Here is a 19,163-nt window from a genome sequence, read left to right on the forward strand (position 1 = left end):
TCATCTCCCTGGCCCCGAAATGCTGCTTCTACTTAAAAAAAAAATTCAACGGCAGCTTCATTCATAACCATCAAAAGCTGGAAGCAAACATGATGCTCTTCCTGGATGGTAGGAAAGTGAGCTTGAGACATTTCAGGAAAGGAATGAACAAGTGATGAGAAGTGGCCAGAGCCGGGAGACAGCCCTTGAAGAGGCCCAGGCCGAGCCCCCAGCAACCATGTGTTGGCAGGTGGGCTGAGACCCTTGCCTAGACTCAGTGACAGCTGAGGTGTGACTCAGTCACACCCAGTCATGCACAGGGGTTACTCCTGGCTCTGCACTCAGGAATTACTCCCGGAGGTACTTGGGGGACCATATAGGGATGCTGGGAATCGGAACTGGGTCGGCCACATGCAAGGCAAACACTCTCCCCACTGTGCTATCACTCCAACACCCCATCATTTTTCAGAGCACCTGATCAAGGGTGGATGAGAATTCAGCACTGAATGGACACAGGAGTGTGTGCCTAAGAACGCTGCCGGTGACTGGCTGCTGTTTCACTCCAAAGACACTTAGCGAAGGTGCTTGCTTAGAAGCACAGTGAGTTATTATCAACGTCTTTTTGGTCAGATCAGTTAATGATTCAGATCTAATTAATTAACCCGACAATGGTTTACTTTTAAATGTGAACCAGCTAGATCAGATGTGTGCAGACAGACGTGACCGAAACACAAATTTTCTAGGTAATTTCCTTAAATCTTTCCTTCGGCAACTTGGCTTTTCTTTCCTCTTCTGCTTTTGCTCTACACAATGGAGTACTATGCAGCTGTTAGAAAAGATGAAGTCATGAAATTTACATACAAGTGGTACTACATGGAAAGTATCATGCTAAGCGAAATGAGTCAGAAAGAGAGGGATAAACATAAAAAGATTACATTCATCTGGGGAACATAAAGTAACAAAATAGAAGATTAATACCCAAGAATAGCTGAGATTAGTACCAGGAGGTTTACTCCATGGCTTGGAAGCCAGCCACACATGCTAGGGAAAAGGGCAACTCAGAAAGGGAAGGGAGCACCAAATAGATGGTGTTGGAAGGATACTCCCAGGATGGGAGAAGCAGGCCAAAAGTAGACTATAGACCAAACATGATTGCCACTCAGTGCCTCTTTTGTGGACCACAATGCCCAAAAGGAGAGAGAGGACAAAAGGGAATGCCCTGCCACAGAGGCAGGGTGGGTTGGGGGGGATGTGGGGGGTGGGAGGGATACTGGGATCCGTGGTGGTGAAAAATGGGCACTGGTGGAGGGATGGGTATTTATTTGATCATTGTATAATTCAAACCCAAGCACAAAAATTTGTAAGTCTACAACTGTACCTCATGGTGTTTCACCAATAAAAATTAAAAAAAAAACAACCTCAGTGTGTGGCTGGAGAGACAGTAGAGCAGGTAAAGCACTGGTCGTGCACAGGCTGGCCCGGGTTTGAGCCCCGGAACCCCAGGTGGTCCCTTGTCCTGCAAAGGGGATCCCTGAAAGAAAAGAGCCAGGAGTATCTGCTGGACACTGCTGGCTGTGGCCCCCAAACCAAAAATTAAAAAAATTAAGTGTGACTATGTCTCCAAAAGACATGGAAAGATCCAGTGAGTAAGGTTTCTTTGCAGAGAGACAGACTCCCTCTCACCCGTCCTTACAGTTTCCGGGCACTCTACCACAAGGACACTCTTCCTTTCTACACTAGCAGCAATCAGTAAGATGAAGCGTACGACAAGCTGCCTCTAACACAAGGAGCTCCTGAAAACTGATTTCACTGCAGTTTAACAAATGACCATCTACTCACATGCATCACACACAAAGCACCTAATTTTTTCTCCAGAAAGTGCACAAGTCATATACCATTACATGAAAACCTTTATAATAACAATTACTGATTCTAACTCAAAACTAATCACTTTCCACAAGCATAATCTATACCTGGAAACATTATCCTGTTGGAACTGGAGTGATAGCACAACGGGTAGGGCGTTTGCCTTGCATGCAGCTGACCCGGGTTTCATTCCCAGCATCTCAAATGGTCCCCTGAGCACCGCCAGGAGTAATTCCTGAGTGCAGAGTCATGAGGAACCCCTTGCATCGCTGGGTGCGACCCAAAAAGCAAAAACAAAACAAAAGAGACTAAAAACATTATCCTATTGATTACTACAACAACTCATGTATGTCACTTAGCTAAGACTATTTTCTACTTATGGTCAGACTCCTGCCCGCTGGTTGAAGATCCTTTACAATTCTATTTCTGAGATTTACTCAAACACGGCAGCACCCGGGATCCACTATCGTCGAGAGCTACAACGGTGCTATTTCCTTGCTTAGGTTTCTCTCCAGTGCGAGCTGGCCCTAATTTAGTAAAAATGATGAATGGGTTTCAGTGCTGAGAGGAGTTGGTTCAAAGCACGAAAATAGTTCATTGTGTAGGCAAGCTGATTTTAATCATGACTGTCTGGAGCAGAACAGAAAGTGCCAATTTAAACTGAAACGAGCAATACTAATTAGTTTCCATTACCAAAAAATAATAAAGAACTACATCACGGTTTTCCTCTGTCTCCTTAAATGTAGTTATAAAATTGTACTTACAGTTTTTCTTCAAACTTAGCAATACTGGGAGTTGTTAAGACTAAAAACTGAGTTATTTAGTGTTAGATATTCAAAAGTGCTCTGAAAGGCAATTCAAGAGCTAAGTTATATGAGGAAAAAGAATCCTGCAGATGGACAGGACAGAATTAATAGAGTTGGGTTTGCGTGGGTTAGGAACAGAAGCTTGTTTCCAGGGCTTTCAGAGACACCACATATAGCCTGCAGGGAACTAACTGCAAGGTCAGGGATTCTCCTGTGTCTCCTTTAGAGTAACAGGAAAGCCTTGGACTAAATAATTTATTGCTGAAATCTTTGTTTTAGAGGTGTATCTGTTTTCTTCCTTGCTTTGGGCCAATTTGATAGTTTTTCTCCACTTAAAATGGGTCCTTACTGAAAATTCAACCATTAATAATTAACGTAACATTTCTGCAAATTTTCATCCAAATATGACATTCTAAAACATATCACAGTCTGTTATTATAGTGCCTGCCAGCCATGATCAGTAGGAAAGCCTCAAAGAAGTCAGAGCGAGAGAAGGCTGAGGAGCAGTCATCTCTCGAGCTGGGACACAGCTCCAGGTGAGTGTGTGGGTGAGGGACCCCCGGAGGAGAAGAGACCCAGAACAGGCCATTACACAAAGAGGGCCTGAGTTCGAACTGCCCCCCTGCCAGCCCCATCAACACACACTGAAGAGACAGAACTCCTGTAGGATAACATCGGTATGTCCTGTCTCCCTTGACAGAGGGAGCTTGGATTTACTGGGTTGCACCCATTCACAGTGCTCCCAAGGCACTCCCATTCCTGTGTTTATCTGTGACCACCCATCAGAGGCGGCGAGAGAGAGCAACGGGGCTTCATATTTATATACACAGACTCTCACTTGCCACTGCTTCTCAAAGGGATGTCACAGCATGTCAATCCTGCATCGCAACCTTTGGAAGCTATTTACTCTTGAAACATTTTAATCTTTACCATTCACTCTAGAATGGGTAAGTTGAGGTTTCTTAGAGTGAATGCATAAATATTCCCAAATAAACCACAGTAAGTTTCAAATGGGTCCAGTAGTGAATAAATTATCTAGCAGAGTCAGGAAAAGATCTAAACGTGCTTGACTGTTCAATAATTCCTGTTTGTTCACCTGTATACAGGGAGGAGAAATTTCAAATAATTCTTAACAATATACATATGACCTAATTGAAAAAAAACTGTAGCGGCTGGAGCAATAGCACAGCAGGTAGAGGGTTTGCCTTGCACACGGTCAACCCGGGTTCGATTCCCAGCATCCCATATGGTCCTTTGAGCACTGCCAGGGGTAATTCCTGAGGGCAGAGCCAGGAGTAACCCGTGTGCATAGCCAGGTGTGACCCAAAAATAGAAAAACAAACAAACAAACAAACAAAAAAAACAAAAAAAGAAAAAAACTGTAGATAACTAATTTTTAACACTTCATTCATTATTTCTCATCACAGACTTTTGTTTGAAAAGGTGATACTAAGAGGATTCTATGTAATCCACACTAGACAAAATGGCAATTATAACTCCCTTGGTAATTTGTCACCATTAAGTTCTGCTTGCCAATATTTAAAAAGAAGGTCTAAAAAATAAGGTCTCTGATCTAATCTAGGGTAGAACAAAGCATAACAGAAAACTGAGAATGAGAAAAAAATCTACTTCCAAGGGAAAAGAGATTTTGCTTTTTATTTTTAGTCACACACCATAATTAAGCATGCTTAAGAGGGGCGGGGGCCTTGCATGCTCCTGAGAAGACTGAGGGTGGAGAGGAGGGAAAGACCCCCTATGCTTCCTGAGCACCGAGTGCCTGGGCGCTGCCATGAAGGACCCAAACTCACCCCTGCAAACACAGACCAAACATGATTTCAGACAGTCAAAAATAAAATAAAAAGTAGACACCTAACTAGAAAAATGTTTTCAAATCAATTTTATTTAACTGTGGGGAAATGATTATGAATTAGTTATCAGATGGCACAGGATATTTTGAAAATTTAAATTAGGAGTGCTAATGAGTGGGAATTATTTAGGATGCCATCGTGATTATTTGAGTTTTTTTTTTTTTAGATTTAATAAAGTATGACATGTCTGGGATGTGCTTCAAATATTTCAGCAATGTTGGGCCAGAGCGATCCTATAGCGGGAGGGCACTTGCCCTGCACTCACAGACCCAGGCTCAATCCCAGACATCTCCTGTGGGTCCCTTGAGCACTGCCAGGAGAGATTATTGAGTGCAGAGCCAGGAGGAACCCCTGCACATCACTGGGTGTGGCCCAAACCACCCCCCTCAAAAAAAATCTCAGCAATGAAAGAAAAAATAGATGAAGCAAATGTAGGAAAAGGGAAGAAACACTAATCCCGAGTGAGGCATATATTTCATTTTGAAAGTTTCAGTACAAAGTTAACGTGTAATCAGAATATTAGATAAAGCCAAATACAAAATTAAAAAGAACTGGGAGATGGAACTGCAGAGGAAATCCGACTGAGTCAAAGCTAAGGACGAGCAAACCCTCACCTTCCTTTGGGCTCGCGGCGGCAGGAAGAGAATCCCAATCAAGGGTCCACGTGGGGCAAGGGTGCGGAGCAAACATCACTTCAATGCCTTTTCCCTAGAAAAGGAAGTAAGTTCTTTCCGAATCACTAAATTCATAAAATCCCGCAATGTTCTAGAAGTCCACATGTCTATTTCCAAAACTAGGAAGGCACAGACACAGTAATAGGCAGATGGACGTCAAACCCCTGAGTCACATTAGAAACACGGCATGTGGAGCCAGAGAGTGTCCAGAGGCCCAGGTCCTTGCCTGGAATGCGGCCAAATCGAGTGTGATCCCAGCACCACCCAGCAATTCCCTGACCACTGAGCACAGAGACAGGAGGAAGCCTGAAGCACTGCTGGACATGGCCCCAAACCGAAAGACGAAACACCCAAATGTGATAGGTGGCATCTTTTGACAGAAGTTACTTGATTATTTTTCATACTGAAATAGTCCAAAGTAATGCTATTCTTATCTGAAATTGCATAGAAAGGAAAAAAGCTCCCTAGAATTACACTGAGCATCAAAGAGGAAAGTCTCTTGAGGATAAACATTTTATCACAAACAATCCACTGTAGCACTGTAGCACTGTCTTCCTGTTGTTCATCGATTTGCTCGAGCGTGCACCAGTAACGTCTCCATTGTGAGACTTGTTACTGTTTTTGGCATATCGAATATGCCACGGGGAGGAGCTTGCCAGGCTCTGCCGTGTGGGCGGGATACTCTGGGTAGCTTGCCAGGCTCTCCAAGAGGGACGGAGGAATCAAATCTGGGTCGGCCACGTGCTAGGCAAACGCCCTAAATCCACATGAAGATAAATCCTTACTTACTCTGCACACACCCTTCGAGCTCTGTCTTTCGGGGATGTTGGGGGTGGGGGGGTGCTGAGAGCTACTGCTGATGCTCAGCATCTCCTACTCCGGCTGTTTTCGGGGGTCACTCAATGGACCATGCAGTGCCAGGTACCAAACTGGATTCAGTCACATGCAAAGCAAGTGCATTCCCCAGACACCCCTCGAGCCCTCACGGTCCATCTCTGCATAGGAAAAGGAGCTCGGCCTACGAGGTTCTACTCAAAAAGTCTCAACCCGAATGATCATTCACACCAATTTTTTGGGAGGAGGGTGGTGCTGGTGGCGGGTCCTCCAGGGATACATCCCAAAGTGCCCAGAGTCAAGCTCAGTAGCTTTCTAGCCAGCCCTTCTGCTTAGAACACTTCTTCCAAATCTTTAATTGATTCAGGTTTAATGAATTTATTCATCCATGTCTTGACCTCAGAAAAGGAATGTATATTCTGATTACCGTACAGAAAAATCACCCCAACTGCTGCCACCTCCCACCCACCTGCTCACATTATTACTGACATAGAACTTATTCCCTGATACATTACCTACTCATGTTCCCTCTTTATTTTCCCTCCACCAGAATTTAAGATCCCTAAAGGAAACCTAAATGTACTTTTTATATAACCAACATTCAGAAAATTCCTGATGATCAATAGGCACATGCACTTATTGATATTTTACTAACTGAATAAATTTAAAGCCACTAGAGCTAAGGAAAATTTTGGAGGCAAGATTGTATGGAAAGAAACAAAAGGCAGGGAAAAAAAAGTGAGACGTATTTCTCTAAGAAACTCTCCTATTTTATAACTCCACTAAGGACCAATTTCTTCATGTAATTGACACAACCTGACAAGAAATGAGACATATGGCTCACATAATATATTAATTTGATAAAAACAGTCTTTTAAAATGTTAATGGAAAAATTCACTAGTAAGTAACGAAAACAATGCCCTGCTGAACATTTATTTCATCTTTTACTATTATCAAGCTAGAATTAAATTAAAATGGAAAGTTTACCCTTTTTAAGATCTGAACTTTACATCTTTAAAAAACTGAGTGGGGGGGACCTGGAGCGATAGAACAGTGGGTAGGGCATTTGCCTTGCACACGGCTGACCCAGGTTCGATTGCCAGCATCCCATATGGTCCCCTGAGCACTGCCAGGAGTAATTCCTGAGTGCAGAGCCAGGAGTAACCCCTGTGCATTGCCATGTGTGACCCAAAAAAGAAAAAAAAGAAAAACAACTGGGTGAGGGGGCTGGAGCTATAGTACAGCCGGTAGGGTGTTTGCCTTGCACACGGCCAACCACCCAGGTTTGATTCCCAGCATCCCATATGGTCCCCGGAGCACTGCCAAGAATAATCCCTGTGCATCACTGGGTGTGACGCCCTCCCCCACCCCCACCGAAAGGGCCGCATCTACTCATTATAATAAGCTTCAAAACTTTAAAAAAAATAAATTAAAAAAAATGAAAAACTGGGTAAAATGTCCCAGTCATCTTTTGTCCAACCTAAGAGTTACACTAAGATGTCACAGAAAAACCTAAATGTCTGTTATTCTAAAGTTCTGAGCTGTGAAGTGACTTACTGAAGACCAGTGCTAGTGAGCTAAATGCTGGGAATCCAGGCCATCAGATGCTGTCCCCTGGGAGCTCCCCAGTCCCAGCCGCTGAGAAATCCCTGTGTCCTCTTGAAGGACTCGGTTTCAGGGTTAAGACTGCTTTGCCAAGTACCACGTGGGCAAGGTGCTCCTGAGCACTGTATGGTATTGCTCCAATAACAAAAAAAAAAACACAACAACAAAAGTTGACAAATGCCTACAAGCTCAGTAGATTGCAATGTCCCATGAAAAATCTGAACCCAAATTGTGCATATTCACATACCCTTAACTTTGTCATCGTTGGTCTCGGCCCGCCTATAAACGGAGGCTCACTTTGCTCCTCTGGTTCCTCTGCACCCAGGGTCTCCACAAACTCGGGGTGCTGCTCCTGTGCAGAGGACAGCGACTCCGGCAAGTGGAGGAAATGGATCCCGCACTGAGAAGCTGCTGTTTTCACGCGTGGCACCTCCTGAACCCGCTGGTACCATGCAGTCAGCAGTGGGAATTCCACCAGCTTCTCAGAAAGCTTCTTACAGATGGTGACCTAGGCGGGAGCAACACACATTAGGGATAACAGGACACATGACTATATAGTTTTTGCTTGCCGACAAATAGCAACAGTGAGATGACTTCACACTCTGTATAACTCGTGTATTTTAAGTGCAGGTTCAAACAGTAAGCCTGGCCCCCCGGCCCTGAAGAACAAGCACTACCTGCACCTGCTAAACTGGCTTGGACAAAGGATGGTAACACTATCATTCTCTGCAGTATCTGCTTTGCAGAGACATAAATTTGTCATAACATTTTTTGGAAAGAACAAGCTGAAACACACAAATCTCTTCGTTCCTTCTTGCCTCTGGCTTCTGAGCAGATAGCAGAGCTTGAAGACCTATTATAATTTATGCTTTCGGGGGAAGCACTCAAAAAAACTATCAGTGTTCATTCAGGATGCCAAACGATCTGATGCTTTTGAGTTCTCATCGTATCTGTCCTGAAAACCATGTCCTGATTCTTAGAAAACAGGACGGGGTCAGGACAGAGGGAAAGCTCAATAGCCAAGCGCAGGCTTGCGGGCTTGCAGTTCTCAGAGCACCCCGAGCACAAAGCTGGGAGTAGCCCCAAGCGCCACCAGGTGTGGACTCAAAATCAAAGAAAGAAGAAACAGATGTTCTAACCTTTCTACCCATCAAAAGTTTCTCCAGCGAAGGGACAGGGGTGTAGATCTGAGCACTGCTCCAACCTTCCCTGCACTCTGGAATGCAATCAAGTCTCTCCCTTTTGGGAAAAGCTTGGCGGGACGGTATTGGGGGTTCTGGGGTGCTCATGGGGCAGCGGACCTATCTTCAGCATCAACCTTGGGTAGCTGGCCCCAGAATGCAGCTCCCGAGCCTGTAGACCACCGTGAAGAGTGCCTCTGTAACTGTTCAATCTGCTCCTGGCTCAGCTGTGTACAGCATGGCTGACAGTTCTGGATCAATTCTCCTTTCCCAGAATTTCATGTAAGTGGAATCACAAACATGATTTGTGATTTGCTACACTCAAAATGGTATTTTTTTATCATTATGCAGCGCTTAAATTAAGATTTTTACTCTTCAAACTAGAAAGAGCTAAACTATTGCTCCTGATATAGATGCAGTTTTGCTTCTCATGATCAGACGACTTCTCCTGGCATTCCCACCAAACCTCAGTTTTGTTTTGTTTTTTAACCTCAGTTTTTTTTAAAAGACTGTTCTTGCTTATCAAGACACTGAATGCTGTTTCCATGGGAACACTTATAATGTTACAACCATTTTATGACATGATTATGAACAGATAAGTAAAAAGGTCAAACCACAGATAATCTCTACAAAAATATCTAGCAATAATTATAGCCTAAGGAGCTCGAAAAAAACAGAAAAATTAACACACATGAACAATTTATTTTAACTGGACTTTCAAGGTTAAGTAAGCACAAGAAATTGTTTATATGGACAGGCTTTATATCTAACTTCTTATATGCGGAAATATTCAAAATACTACCATACAAATACACTCTTTGAATCAATAAGCAAGAAAATGTCATCAAAGAACATCCCCCAGTGAGCATTTTTCAAACTACTGTATATGATCAAAGGCTATAAAATTAATGTTTTTTAATGAAAAAAAAACCTACTAAAATATTAAGCATGTACATAACCTGCTATAGAAAACAAAATATTTCACAATGTCTTTTCAGCAATTCTGATTGTTTGGGGGGAAATTCTAAACAATAATGGTACATCTCTTGTTGAAATAATGAATGTAATCAATGTAGAGAAGAGTTAAGTAGAAATCATCTGCCTCACAGACATTTGGAGGGGTGGGGGGGTATACTGGGGTTCTTGGTGGTGAAAAATGAGTACTGGTGAAGGGAAAGGTGTTTGATCATTGTATGACCAAGACTTAAACCTGAAAGCTTAGTAACTTTTCCCACAAGTGATTCAAAAAATAAATATAAAAAGAAAAAAATAAATAAAAAAATTAAGGTGGAGTTCATGCCCAATTCAATCAGCTAATCAGTGGCTGAATAAATAGCAGTACTCCTACAAAAAAAATATTAAGCATGTAGAGAAAGATGGTTTACTTTTTAAGTACTTATAAACATACTATAAAGATATTTACGTGAACCCTGGGATGCTCACCATCCCTGAGTCTCTTCCTGTTTGTCCCCAACACTGTGCCTGGTCTTCTTCCTCCCCCAGGTCAGTCATTATTCGAACTCAGGACTTGGCTTTGCCCACATACGCGCTCCAGGCGTCCTCTAGGACCCTGGGACGCTCACCATCCCTGAGCCTCCTCCTGATCCTGCAGCCGCAGGTAATTTACTCATACCTAGAAATCTCATGTAACATCTCAGTCTCCATACCTTCACACCAACATAAAAATATTTACTTGTACGTTGATGACTTAGAAAATGCATGATTTATTGTGAGCGTTAAAAAGTCTGAAAATCATCTAAATGACATTCTGAGATGTCAAAAGTTTCACCAAATTTTCACCCAAAAATTTTAATTGCCCAGGAATAGATTATATACTACGCAAATAAAGGTTAAACCAAAGTAAATAATTAAGAAATGTTCTCATTTTCTCCGTTTCTCAAGTCCTCTTAGTAGCAATCTTTTATTATTTATTACATGCACATAGCATCTTTTCTTCCTTTTGAAACTAAGTTGTGACTAGATAACTATATAATTCATATTTAATGAGTCAATAGATGTGTCACTTTGATCCAATTTTCTTTAAATTAGACATGAACATAGTAAACTAAAGAAATCATGAAGAAGACCAACAGTATTTCATGACAGGTATCAGTGACCCCTCTGTGAACTGAGTTAATAAAGAAGAGAGTCAGGAACAAGAACATTGTTAATCATTTGTCTAGAAAAGAGAATCAATGTTTCTCCCCACCCCACTCCAGAGATAACAGAATATGAATACATGTGACATTTAACATCAATGCGGGGTGGGGAGGAAAACACAGTCCCAGGTGCCATCTGCCTCTCCCTGAACCCAAAGCTGGTTAGGCAGAAAATCATGAGCAGTGGCCCCCTCCCCAAAATCCAGAATATCTAGGGAGCTGGGCTGAGAGCGTAAGTGGTAGAACTAGAGCAAACGCCCGGCAGGTAGGAGTGTGATCCCTGGAGCCCAGAGGATCCCAGGTGCCCAGAGCACTGTCAGGCACCCCCCCCCCCCCCCGCCCCCATCTCTCACACGCGGGGAATGCCCATCAGGTGCAGCTAGGATGGGGTGGGGGGTACTCTACGAAAGTAGAAACAAATCATTAGTGTATCTAAACCATTGTTACATCTTTCTTTTTCACCCCATTTCACTGTCAAGTTATTCTGACTATTAATGTTTTGTTTTAGCATTTTAACCCTGGGCCCTCTAATATGAGAAGGGAATCATATTTGAAACAATTTGAAACTAAATGATCATAAGAGTTGCTAACACTGTCCTAAATTGAGCGAGGCTTCCTCCTTGTTGGCCTTTCTCCAGCTCTCTATGTGGGGACGCTGTCCCCGTGCCTCACAGGTGGGCACTTGTCCCTCGCACAGTTGGGGGCTCGGTGCTCCCAACCACTGCCTGCAGATAAGAGGAGGGGCGGGGCTCGGGAAGGGCTGGCCTTACCAGGAAGAGGTGGACACAAGGCAGGAGCACGATGTCGGCCAGCGTGAAGTACAGGCCCTCGGCGAACACGTGCTCCAGCGGGGGCAGCTCCGAGGCCCGGGCCTTGCGGACGTGGGGCGGCTCCCTCCTGGCAGCGGCCGGCTCCTCCTGCACCCCCAGCTTGGAGAAGGCCACCTGCAGCTCCAGGTTGGGGGCCGCGCCGGGGTGCTGGGGCTGGGCGGGACAGGGGCCCTCGGCCTGCTGCTGCTTCAGCTTCTGCCGCCGCAGCTTGTCGTCGTTGTGCACCCGCACTGGCTCCCTCAGCTTCCGCTCCAGCTGCTGCAGCTCGGTGGGGATGCTCAGGGGCTGTGGGGACCCCTGCAGGAAACTCTCAATGGCCAGGGGGACGGTGAGCTCACAGAGTCGCGTCCACTGGCTGACCTGCAACACAAAACCCGCCCTGAAAGGGGTTCTGGGTGGGTGGGGGGGGTGGGGAAAGACAGCGGCTTCCCTGGGGTCTGCAGGCCAGCCGTCCCTGGGAAGGAGCGGGCAGGCCACCGCAGCCACTTCGGGACACGGGCAGTGGTTATCTAAAAATGCAGGCTCTGTTCCTGACCCGGGTCCCAAGGGGCTTTCCTCCTTCCCGGAACTTTCTAGGGCAGCACCCAACCCCTAGGACAGCAGCTTTCCAAAGGCTATTAACAGCCTTTAACAACTCTCAAAGTAACTAAGACAAAAAGCCATCCTCCAGAACATATTTCCAAAGCTCACAGATTTTATCTTCAATGTTACATTCAACACTACACTGAAATGCTGGCTGAGACAAAAGGCTAGTTTGATGTCTCCACACAGCTCAAATAAAAGTCCCTGGGAAGGTGACCAGGAAGGTGACCGCTCCTCACAGCTTTATGAAACAGAAAGAGACCCCTACCTGGGGCTGGAGCGATAGCACAGCTGGTAGGGCATTTGTCTTGCATGCGGCCGACCAGGGTTTGATTCCCAGCATCCCATATGGTCCCCTGAGCACCACGAGGAGTAATTCCTGAGTGCAAAGCCAGGAGTAACCCCTGTGCATCACAGAATTAAGGAAGGAAGGAAGGAAGGAAGGAAGGAAGGAAGGAAGGAAGGAAGGGAGGGAGGAAGGAAGGAAGGAGCCCCAGACTCACTTCAGCACATGCTTTCAGGCAGGTCTTCTTGAAGCCCAGAAGCTCCAGGATCTCCTTCCTTGAGGGGTCCATGTCGTAGGACGTTTGGATTATGTGTCTTAGCACAACAGCAAGTCCAGCTCTACAGAAATTGTCAGGTTTTTCCACCACTGCAGGCAAATGGCAGTTCTGGACTATGGGGGGCAGCTCGTGCCGTGAGATGACATGGGTTTGAACACCCTGGGCCAGGGGACTTTTGGGCCGTGAAAGGTCCTCACTGTCTTCGGTGAGAACCAAGTAAACCTTAAAGACTTTGCAGTCACAGTAGGCCAAGAGGAACAAGCTCACGGCTGTGTGCAGTGGGAAGACGCAGCCCTCGGACTGGTGGGAGAAGCTGAGGTAGAGGCACTCTGCGGGAGGATGCTTCCTGATGCCTTTCATCTTCTCCTTGCATGGGGGCATCTGAGAAGCAGGGAAGAAACACACTGAGACATGGGGCTCTGATACGTTAACTTAGAAGCTGAGAGAAGGGAGTCTTTCTAAAACTTATGCTAGTATTTGTAAGAGATTAGACTCTACAAAATGTGTTCCTGGTCTCCATAGAATTTTCCCCCCAAAAGTCCTTCTGGGTCAGGGAGCAGTAGTGGGATTAGGTTGCTGCTATGGCTCCCAGCACCCCAGAGGGGGTGTAGATGCGGAGGCCTCATGCGGCATGAGGCCATCCCTGGAGACTCCCTGAGTGCTGTGATGGCCCCAGCACAGAAACAACGGCCACCAGTTGGCTGAGAATCACTGGGAGTGACCGCCAGGGTCCCAAGCCCTGGAAAAGAAAAATTCCAGGGAGGCAGTTGAAGGCAGAGCACACACTGCGTGAGCACACACCTGCAACCTGCCACACCAGGAGCCACAGACCACGGATCTCCAAAAGTGGCCAATAGAGAAAACCAGAAAAGACAAGTATTTCTGCCTGATTGGTTAATGACTGCCAGGGAGCCCCTAAAAGGAGCATTCAGTCATCTGCACAACGGAGAGACAAGAACACGAGATGCCCAGGATGGAAACTTGCTAGCCGAGAACACTGAGAGCCTGTGAAAGTGTGACGACCCCCAGTACCTGTGTCCGCTGCCTCCTGCCTGCCCTGCATGACCTCATTCCTGCCAGACCAAAGGGGTTCCCCACCATGGACTGAATCGCCCCCCAACTGAAGAGACTGAGGCTTAAGCTACCTTACACATGCAAAATATCAAGCTTCTTCTCCCTAGCCCCTAAACCCGACTTTCCTGCATCCTCTGCCCAGCTAACAGCACTTCAGAGGCCCAGGAGGAGAACCCCCCCCCCCGGTCTCCCCCCATATTCCACCACCAATGCCCCCAGCGCCTGCTCGGGTTCCATTGCAGTGTCTCCAAGCACCTGGCCGTGCACAGCATCGCCATGGTTACCTCTGTGAATCAAGAACCAGTCCTGCCAGCTACAGAAGCGTCCTCCCAAGCCTGCTGCCCTCCCCGCTCCATTCTGGTCTGTTCTCAACACAACAGCGAGGATGGTTCTGTCAAAAATGAAGCTCTCATCACTCACGAGTCTGCTTGAACCTTCCACCCCTCAGAGAAAAGGCCAAGTTCCTCCAGCAGCCAACACAGCTCTAGAACGGACTCCTCCACGAGGTTCCTAACCCAGCCAACAGATTCCTCTTCCCTGAATGTCTGCTCATATTCCCGCCCTGGGCCTTGATGTGTCCTGCCCAGAACCCCTTCAACATTTTCAGACATTTCCTCAAATATCCATCTTCCAAGGCTACTGGATTCAAGTTTCAAACTCTAAGCCCCACCCCCCTTGGAAAGGTGTGCTTTGTTCATGTTCCACCTAAGGGCCTGTTACAGGTATGTACATTTTTTTTTAAATTTTTATTTTTATTTTATTTTATTTTTTTTCCCTTTATTTTATTTTAAAGTTGTAGATTTACAATTTTTTGTGATTTGGTTTCAATTATACAATGATCAGATACCCATCCCTCCACCAGTGCCCATTTTCCACCACCATGGATAATATCCCTCCCACCCCCATCCCCCCATCCCCCCTGTCTCTGTGGCAGGGCAATCCCCTGTGTTCTCTCTCTCCTTTTGGGTGTTGTGGTCTGCAAAAGAGGCATTGAGTGGCAAACATGTTCAGTCCATAGTCTACTTTCGACATGCATCTCCCCTCCTGGGAGGATCCTCCAAACATCCTTTATTTGGTGCTCCCTTCTCTATCTGAACTGCCCTTTCCTCTAGGATACCCGGCTGGCCTCTAAGTTATGGAGTAATCCTCCTGGTGCTGATCTCAGCTATTCTTGGGTATTAATCTCATACTTTGTTACTTTATATCCCCCAGATGAATGCAATCTTTCTATGTCTATCCCTCTCTTTCTGACTCATTTCGCTTAGCATGATACTTTCCATATTGTACCACTTGTATGTAAAGTTCATGACTTCATCTTTTCTAAGAGCTACATAGTACTCCATTGTGTAGATGTACCAAAGTTTCTTTAACCAGTCGTCTGTTCTTGGGCATTCAGGTTTCTTCCAGTTTCTGGCTATTGTAAAGAGTGCTGCAATGAACAAACAAGTGCAGATGTCACTTCGACTATACATTTTTGTCTCTCTGGGATATATTCCCAGGAGTGGTATTGCTGGGTCAAATGGGATCTCAATTTCTAATTTTTTGAGAATCGTCCATCCTGTTTTCCAGAAGGGCTGAACCAGTGGACATTCCCACCAACAGTGAAGGAGTGTCCCTTTCTCGCCACATCCACGCCAGCATCGGTTGCTTTTGTTCTTTTGAATGTGGGCCAGTCTCTGAGGTGTGAGATGGTATCTCATTGTGGTTTTGATCTGCATCTCCCTGATGATTAATGATGTAGAGCATTTTCTCATGTGCTTTTTTGCCATTCGGATTTCTTCTTTGAGAAAGTTTCTGTTCATTTCATTGCCCCATTTTTGGATGGGGTTGGATGTTTTCTTCTTGTGGAGTTTAACCAGTATTTTGTATATCCTGGATATCAACCCCTTGTCAGATGTGTATTCGGTGAATATCCTTTCCCATTCTGTAGACTGTCTTTGTATTTTGGTCAGTGTTTCTTTGGAGGTGCAGAAGCTTCTTAGTTTAAGATAGTCCCATTTATCTATCTCTGTTTTCACTTGCTCGGCCAGTGGCGTGGCATCTTTGAAGATACCATTAGCTTCAATGTCATGGAGGGTTTTGCCAACTTTATCTTCAATGTACCTTATGGTTTCTGGTCTGATGTTGAGGTCTTTAATCCATTTTGATCTTACTTTTGTACATGGTGTTAGGCAGAGTTCTGAGCCTATTTTTTTGCATGTAGCCGTCCAGTGATGCCAACACAATTTATTAAAGAGGCTTTCCTTACTCCACTTCACATTACTTGCACCTTTATCAAAGATTAGATGAGCATATGATTGAGGAGAGATGTCAGTGTATTCAACCCTGTTCCATTGGTCTGCAGTTCTGCCTTTGTTCCAGTACCATGCTGTTTTAATTATTACTGCTTTGTAGTACAGTTTGAAGTTCAGGAGGTTGATTCCTCCCATTTTCTTTTTCCCAAGAATTGCTTTAGCTATTCGTGGGGGCTTTTTGTTCCATATAAATTTCAAGAGTGTTTGCTCCATTTCTTTGAAGAATGTCATGGGTATCCTTATAGGGATTGCATTGAATTTATACAATGCTTTCGGTAGTATTGCCATTTTGACAATGTTAAGTCTCCCGACCCATGAGCAGGGGATATCTTTCCATTTCCTCATGTCCTCTTTTATTTCCTGAAGTAGCGTTTTGTAGTTTTCTTTGTACAGGTCCTTTACTTCCTTAGTTAAGCTGATTCCTAGGTACTTGATTTTCTGGGGCACAATTGTGAATGGGATTGTTTTTTTCATGTTGCTTTCTTCTCTCTCACTGTTTGCGTATAGGAAAGCCATGGACTTTTGGGTATTGATTTTATAACCTGCAACTTTACTATACGAGTCTATTGTTTCTAGGAGTTTTTTGGTGGAAGTTATTGGGTTCTCTAAGTAGAGTATCATATCATCTGCGAATAGTGAGAGCTTGATTTCTTCCTTTCCTACCTGAATGCCCTTAATATCTTTTTCAACAGGTATGTACATATTATCACGAAGCTCTTATTGAATAGATTTATCAGAAACACACAGGCTTTGCTTATTTTACAGATGCAACAATACACAATTATTGGGGGGTGGTGGTGGGCATTTTCAAATCACATTCCTTAACACATGTGTCTGTTATTAAAAATTTAAATTGATATAAAAATTTTTCTAGGGGGAATTTCATTTCATTTTATTTTTTATTAAAAAATTTTTTAATAGTGAGACATCATGAGGTACAGTTGCAGACTTACAAATTTTTGTGCTTGGGTTTCAATTATGCAATGATCAAATACCCATCCCTCCACCAGTGCCCATTTCCCACCACCACAGATCCCAGTATCCCTCCCACCCCCATCCCCCCTAGGGGGAATTTTAATCCATAAATCATAGCACCAAACTTGACGCTAGATGGCACACTTGAAGAGGCATTCACCATGGAAGCAGTAACAGGGTGCTAGGGTACTTATGGTTGAAGAGTAAAAAACCATTGAAAACTACACATGCAACCCAGGCGCATATTTGAACTACCAGTGTGCCCAGAATTTTATAAAATCTTCAATGTTCCAAAATTCCTTTGATATTCTAAATTCTTTTACTATTCTAACAATTTTAAATCAAAGGTCACTTTTTAATGCTTCTTGCTCACTTTTTAGTGAACTTCTATTTTTCTGTCTTTTGGCTATACCTGGGAGTGCGCAGGGCCTATACCTGGTTGCGTGCCCAGGGGATGTATGCAACACCGGGGACTAAACCTAACTAACCCTCCTTGCACAAGCATGTGCTTCAGTTAACTGTGCTCTCTGAGGTCCCTCAGTATTTTATTGATTTGCCTTTTGGCTAGGCCCAGGGGGCCACTGGGGTGCTGAGAATGTGAACCTGGGTCCACTGGTAATGAGGCGAGCTTCAGGCCCACTTTTCAGTATGTTAAAGGAGCGAATCATTCATTACCATAACACAGGGGATATAAGTACTATTATCTTTTAAAATCATTTAATAATACAATCGCTTTTCCATATTTTTAAATAAAGATAACAGACTGTACCATGTTTTTTGTTTAATATTCTCTAGAAACTATTCCATATAGCTTATAAACAATAAGTTAAATTTTATTATTGAAGCACATGGTTCACAATAGTATTAAGACTTCTGCTTCAATCACCAGTACCACCACCAAAGCACCAAAACTCTCTACACTGTGCCCAGATCACTTTGAGCCCACTCCCACAGCTCTGTTCTAAAAGCCCAATGGTTTATTTCTATTTATTTTTTGGTTTTTTTTGTCACACTGGGCATTGCTCAGGGATGGCTCCTGGCTCTGCACTCAGGGATCACTTCTGGTGGTACTCGGGGACCAGATGGGATGCCGGGGATGGAACCTAGGTCCGCTGCATGCAGGGTGGGCTATTCAGGTAAAGAACTGTACTATTTTCCCATCAGAGCCCAAGGGTTACAAAACTTCTCTTGCTCTATGAAACTGCTGGTTAATTTCCCAACCTTCTTAGTCACCTTCTGACAGTGAATGGTACAAAGAAGATGCCCGAGTGCTCAAGGAAAGACATGAAAGGAAAAAGGTGTCCTCATTTGTCTGGCATTTAGAAATTAGCAACTATGTCTAGGCTTACTAACAAGGTTTTTACAAAAATCAAACTGAAATAATATCTTGCTGTTTTGGATGAGAAACAAAGAAATAGGAAAGGAAAATAACATACACATAGATCTGCCACTATCCGGGTACCTCAGGAACTTGAAAACAGGAGTGCTTTTTTTTTTTTTGAATACTCTGTAAACTCTTCTCCCTATAAGCATTTAATAAATATTAAATATGAACAAAACAGAACAGCAATAAAATACCATATGTAAAACTTACAGAGATACTTGAGAGAAAATGAAAGTTCTCCTCACCGAACCTCCACAGGAACGCCTCCACCAAACATTCATCTCCTCAGTGAATCTACTAAGGAGCGATTCCTCCTCCATCTACCTCCTCTATAGCCTACTCAGGAGTGCCTCCTACAACCATCAGATTGCTCAGTAAATTTCCTAAGGCGCACCTCCTCATCGTTCTGAGACCTCTATAGCCTCCTCAGGATCGCCTCCTCGATCAAAGGAATCCTCATTGAATCTCCTATGGAGCGCCTTCAGCAA

General features: G+C 44.4%; 2 protein-coding genes across 2 annotated transcripts in view; both read right to left on the reverse strand.

The window, feature by feature from the left end:
* Positions 1 to 5,225, reverse strand: part of LOC130023331 (glutathione S-transferase C-terminal domain-containing protein-like) — a 97,293-nt gene extending 92,068 nt beyond the window's left edge. The window contains exon 1 of the mRNA XM_056113814.1: positions 5,134 to 5,225. The gene's annotated coding sequence lies outside the window, so the exon portion shown is untranslated. The remainder of the gene's footprint in view (positions 1 to 5,133) is intronic.
* Positions 5,226 to 13,102: 7,877 nt separating this feature from the next.
* LOC130023332 (glutathione S-transferase C-terminal domain-containing protein-like) overlaps positions 13,103 to 19,163 on the reverse strand; it is a 190,355-nt gene continuing 184,294 nt past the window's right edge. Inside the window, exon 6 of the mRNA XM_056113815.1 lies at positions 13,103 to 13,329. Within this exon, the coding sequence (XP_055969790.1) occupies positions 13,187 to 13,329 (143 nt within the window). The 3' untranslated portion in view covers positions 13,103 to 13,186. The remainder of the gene's footprint in view (positions 13,330 to 19,163) is intronic.

The sequence above is a fragment of the Sorex fumeus genome, unplaced genomic scaffold (genome assembly GCF_029834395.1).
Source record: "Sorex fumeus unplaced genomic scaffold, SorFum_2.1 ptg000024l, whole genome shotgun sequence".
NCBI lineage: Eukaryota > Metazoa > Chordata > Mammalia > Eulipotyphla > Soricidae > Sorex > Sorex fumeus.